Source organism: Morone saxatilis, unplaced genomic scaffold (assembly GCF_004916995.1).
Source record: "Morone saxatilis isolate NCDOM2014 unplaced genomic scaffold, NCSU_SB_2.0 Contig0, whole genome shotgun sequence".
Lineage (NCBI taxonomy): Eukaryota > Metazoa > Chordata > Actinopteri > Moronidae > Morone > Morone saxatilis.
In genome coordinates, this window is record NW_023339650.1 from 3738163 (window position 1) to 3744267 (window position 6105).

General features: G+C 41.1%; 1 protein-coding gene across 1 annotated transcript; it reads right to left on the reverse strand.

The window, feature by feature from the left end:
- Positions 1-1118: 1118 nt before the first annotated feature.
- On the reverse strand, positions 1119-2738 carry neurod6a (neuronal differentiation 6a; the record flags this gene model as incomplete). The annotated part of the gene is given in 1 exon segment (XM_035653859.1): positions 1119-2738. A coding segment is annotated over 1 exon segment (933 nt). The 3' UTR covers positions 1119-1799.
- Positions 2739-6105: the final 3367 nt, after the last annotated feature.

A 6105-nucleotide genomic window follows, 5' to 3' on the forward strand; every position in this document is an offset into this window, starting at 1 on the left:
ATGACATACATGTTTCTGGAAAACATTGCCAGAGTTTGTTATTGTAGTTCCTTGAATGTACAGACCAACTGATGCTGTCAGACATCTAGCAGTGTAAGACAATCTATGGGGTGAAAAGAAAAAAAGCACACATGGCACAGCACTGGTTTTATTTAATTCCATTTGCTTAAGCTGACACCTTGCAGCTAATGTTGGCATCAGTAAGATATTAAAGGTGGCATGCTATAGCTGTCACCCTGACACTGAAATTCTCTCAAATGTAACACATTTAGTGGATTTAGTTAGATACATGTTTTAAATAACATGTTAAAAAATGGAAATCAACACATATCATTTTATGATTTAGCCACATTTTTGACTAAGTGAAAGGCTTCAATTAAAAAAGACATGTATTTGAAAACAATGTAAAGATTAAATAAAAAACGTATTGATTTCTAATGCCACCTTTAGATATTTCTATCCAGTGCTTTACTAATGTACCACAATAATGTAATGTTTCTGAGTTCAGATATCTTAATTTGGGGGCTTTTACAAGCAAATATTGATGATATTCACATGATTGTCTGGGAGTAATAGCATATATTTCTGCCACCCCTTTAATTCTCAATTTCTCTAGACCCGCCCCTAATCATGTTTATTAGGAACAAAGTCTCATTTTCATTTTTCATTAGGTACCAATTTGCTGCATTTGCAGCCTAACACACATTCGGATGTTTCACTCTCACGCACAGACACACATATTCTCTTCGGGAAGATATCGCCTCGCGCACACACATACCACATGCATCAGCTTTACTGTTACATAAAGACATATACTGACAGATATTATGTGTCTGCAATATATTGTTACAGCATCTTAAATTTAACAGAGAACACACAGGGATATATAGTATGCCTTCATGATTTGTTTGAACTTGCGTTTTATTTGTTGTATAAAACAAAGTTGTGACAAAGTTGAATGAAGCAGCGCACCAAAACGGACCATCCACCAAAATTCACCTCTTAGCTGAAAGCAGTGCGCCCATAAAACGCCAGACAAACATGTATTGCGTTTGTAATGCCTTTTTAAAAATGAAAATAAGGCAAGACAGTTCGGTAAAGAGAGAGGGAAAGAGTGGCAAGACGATATCACATTTAAACAACAAATTCTTCTGTCGCCCCGAACACAAAACATGTTTGTACATTTAATCTGACTGCAGAATAAGTTCCCGTTTATTTCAAGTAGCTGCAGAGGGAATACTTACTTTGCCTTAGGCCTATTTAATCTCCCGGGCATTTCAAGGCCCGAGTATGAACATTATTACCACCAATATCTAAAGCAATATGAGCCTAATGACTTACATAGAGTCAGGCATATGTGTACAAATTATGTACAAACATACAATAGAAAGTTATAATATAACAAAGTAATAATAATAACAATAATAATAATAATAATAATGCAGATATAAACGCGGTCTTTTAATTCCGATGTGACGCTGTCTGGTCTGTATTGCATAGTTCCCTTTGCCTTTGTTTTCTTTTATTGCAGTGTCCGTTATAGTAAAAATACCAGCTTTAACTAAACGACTAACCAAAGCAAAATCACAAAATGTGTGTGTGCATGCGTGTGTGTGTGTGCATGCGTGTACCATAACGTTACCACATTGTCCTTCTAAGGCAACAGCATTCTTTGACAAAACGCCTGTCGTCCCCAGACAATTAACATTCAATTAAGATTACCCGTTTACATTCTAAATATGTTTTCCTCAGATGGCTGATCGGGCTTCTATTGAATCGACGTTTCTGTATATGGTTTGTTAATTGTGGAAAGACTTGTTCAATTTGTCCTGCACCGGGTAAAACTGTCCCCGGAGGTGGATGTCATACGGGCCCAGGTCTGCGGAGGAGCCCTGGCTGATGGAGCAGTAGCGGAGGCCATAGTGGCAGCTCCGGTAGTCCACCGGCTCCTCGTGTTTCAGGGAGAAAATCCCGTTGAAGTTGAGAGGTGGGCTGAGAGCCCCTGAATCCAGGGGACTGGAGCAGTCTGGAGATGGGCTGTCATACAAAGCCTCGTAGGGGCCGGAGAAGGAACCGAAGGGCCGTAGGGGCCTGCCGCTGTCCGCCGTGCTGGAGCCCACTACCTCGGGTCCGTGGTGGTGGTGATAGGCAGGATAGAGGGAGAACGACTCCCCGCCCGGTTCCGACATGAAGCTGCGGGCGTTGAGCTGTAGACAGCTGGCCACCAGGTTCGTGGTGGGCTGGGAGAGACCTTTGCACAGAGTCTGGACGAACGTGAGTAAGTCCGGCCTTTTTCCGGTTCTCAGAATCTCACTGAGGGTCCAGATGTAGTTCTTGGCCAAGCGGAGAGTCTCTATTTTGGACAACTTCTGCGTCTTGGAGTAGCAGGGAACCACTTTCCTCAGGCTGTCCAGCGCGTTGTTCAGACCGTGCATGCGGTTCCTTTCCCGCGCATTGGCCTCGATGCGCCGCAGTCGAACCCGGTCCAGCCTGGCATGGTTCGGCTTCTTTTTGTAAGAACCCCTTGTTCTCAGACCGCCCGATTGTTCCTGTACCTCCTCCTCCTCATCCTCCTCCTGGCCATCCCGCTCTTCATCCTGTCTCTCAGACTCCTCCAGGGCTCTGCCAGGCTCGGGCTTAACTGATTTCACTAATTGGTTGGTTGCCCAGCTGGTCTTGAAGGGACTGCTGGTGTGGTTGGAGGGTGGCTTGTCAAATGGCAAAGTCAACATGTCCTCCTGCGGCAGGGTTGGGGGGGAGCAAAGTTATTATATTAGACAGGCTGTACTAAACTCTAGATGGCAGACAAAAGATAAAACTGTATTGATCCCCAACTAGAAATATGACAAAAGATGAGCATGTTTCCATACAACCACAACTAAATAGTCACTAACCTATGGAAGCCCTGAAACGCAAGTGACATTTTTTTTCCCACGTGGTCATGTTTTAATTTTTATTTTCTGTGAAAATTGGTTAAAAAAAAAAAAAAAAAATTATGTTTACATTTTTACTCGTGAAAACAGGTGAAAAAAGTAAAATCATCATCAGTTTATTTCCATGTATTTTCAAAGATAAAAAAATTCTCTTGCCTTTCAGGGCTTCCGTAATAATCGCTATTATTCATATTACAATTATTAGCTACTAGTAGAAGGCTCAAAATAAAATGCCTGCAAAACACGAAGTATCGTAACAGCACAGAGCAGAGAGCGCATTCTGATATACTGGTGTGAAACTGGGATATAGCATAAATCCTTAATGATAACAAATCATACTTTATAAATATAAGAATTGTCATACAGCTGTACCGAACATAACCAGCCAGCCTCTTTTTATTATTATTATTATTATTTTTCTATGAGAAAGGTCAATCTCACACACAAAAAACAAGCTCCATTTTAATGTAAATGTCCTTCCATCAGTGGACTGATGAGCTTCTCACCCAGTGTTGCTGTTAAATTCCAGAGAGCATCTTCCTGAAGCTTCCAGACAGGCTTTCGGCACCGAATATCAGTCCTCCTCCTCCCTCTCCTCTGTCTCTCTTCTTCTTCCAGCAGTAAAGACACTGATGCCATCTGCTGTTGACGTCACCAGGCAGGTTAGCTCTCAAGGGATGCTATCTCGTTGTGGCTCTGTGTCTCTCAACCTCTCTCTCCTTCTCTTTCGGTAATAACCAATCTCTCTCTCTCTCTCTCTCTCTTTCTCTTCCTCTGTCTACCCCCATGCTGCCTTGTTCCCAGTTCTCCCAGTCTGGCTGCTGTGAATTCATTTGTTGCCAGTCTTTTCCCTGGAGACAGATTTGAGCTTTTAGATGAAAGTCTGAGCAGTGCAGCTCAGTTGCTCAGTGTGACTTGTGAAGTGATGATACTGGTGGATTTGTTAACCAGTATTTTCATATTTAATCATCTCACTGTGCTGTCAACATGTAAATAACTTATAGCATTACAACACTGAAGAGCAGTCCAGACTGCCATATTTGTATAAAATCTTCAGTATGCTATCAGTATAATATTGATGGACACAATAAAATTCAATTGAAAAGACACTATTTAAAGGTCCATTGTGTTACATTTAGGAGAATCGTGTTTCTGTTACCTTAGAATTAATCGTTTTTAGGGTCCTCTTCGACAGAGTCTGCCATGTTGAACTGCCATGTTTCTATAGCCCACAATGGGCTACAATTGTTTACAATTGTTTAAGGGTGGCCGAAATATGCACATCAGCAAGCCTCTGGAGTCCCAAGATCCTCTCGATGCAGGATCCTCCAGAGGCTTGCTGATGTGCATAAAGCTGTATTTCGGCCACCCTTAAACAATGCCCACAAGCGTATCTTGTGTGATTTGTACAGCTTTACCATCTAGGATCTTTAGACCTTCATTGTCTCTTGTCTGTTTTAGTGTCAAAGGTTTACTGTGACATTATCATTATCTGCATGCTCTACTATGCCATGGAATGTTATGAAATGTCATTTCACAATTATTCTGCCAAATATAATAGCGATCTTGATTATAATGTGATAATCTTCAACAGTATACTTAAAACTGCACTAAAATTCCCAGGAATCACAAAAACTAATATTTGATGCCAACACATATATAGACATAACCCTGTCATTTTTTATTTGAACAGAATATTCCACACATGAGGTTAAACTTTGTTGGGAATACTAATGGGCAAACTGGCTCAGGATTTTGGAATCACCAGAAAGATGCGCCCCCTTTTGGCAATTCAAAAATAAATGGAAATCAATACAGGACTGTAAGGTTAGCAGCCAGACAGCTGTTTCACTATTGTCAGATATTCATGATATTAAAATTTACTACAACAAACACACCACTTTGTAGCTTGATGGGCGATGAATATCGTATATGTCGCGAACCCTAATGTCTACACATCTTCTCCTCCTGTTCAGGAGCAGATGCCTCTTATACAGAATTACTGGTCACTCTACTAACAGGTGTGGCATGTAGACCATCAGCAGGCCATTACTGTAAAAGCACGCTGTGGCACTACCATCTTAGATTTGCCTTCTCCCACAAGCTCTTTATGAGACAGCATCAGTTAATCAATTCTATTATTAGAAGAAGGACTTTCAATAAACAGAAGAATCACCATCCCTCTGGGATGTTTCACTGTGTACCACATGGCACTTCTTACTGGATATATCAATCTTTCTTTAGTGTCAGGATATGTACCACAGTCCTTTAAAGTAGCTGTAATTAAACCCCTCTTAAAAAGCCCACTCTTCGGGGACCTTAGGGGGACCAGTACTTGAACCAAGATCCCCTCCTTATTCCAAGGCAGTTGGAAACCACCTTTGTCCAGAGGAGGAGACCATCCGCTCATTCCCCATTATTCTGTTAACTATACATGGGGTTACATAAAAAATGACAACAAGGAGGCCGAATAATCCCGTGCATATAGTATGGCCAATAACCGATGCCACCAGTTCAATATCAGAACATGCTGGGGTATATAACCATCTGGTTTAACCAAAGACAGCAAGCCCCTCCTCCCAACTTCTTACTGCTCTGAAGCTTGTATCTGCAGCGCTTTCCCTGTCTTTTTGTTCCTTCGCCTTCGTCTGCTAACCCACATAATCAGATCTTTTGACATTTCACACGTAAATCTGATGCTGGAGGGAGTCTCACGTGTAACCCTGGCGATTTGTTGTGTGTTGGCGCGGTGTCCACATTCCTGCACATTGTTTATAGATAAAAAACTAGAGCTAAACTAAGTTCTAAAAATAAAAAACTAAACTATCAACACTGTGGTCGTATGACAACAATGAATACATATGCTTAGTAGAAGGAAAAAAAAGAAAGTAAGATTAAGGAAAAATAGAGATGGGGGAGCAGAGAGCTTTTTTTTTACTCTGTTGCTCATCGAAATGATTTAAGGGTTGTGATTTTTAAGGTTGAGCCTACGAGCAGGATTTGGTGACACAAATTAATGGAAGTCCGTCCTGGTACAGTATTCAATTCAATGCAATTTTATTTTATTTAGCGCCAATTCATAACAAAAAGTATCTCAGGACACTTTTTTAAAATAAGCAGGTCTAGACCGGAACTTCTTAAGAGAGTATGCGAACATGTACAGGTGTGATGT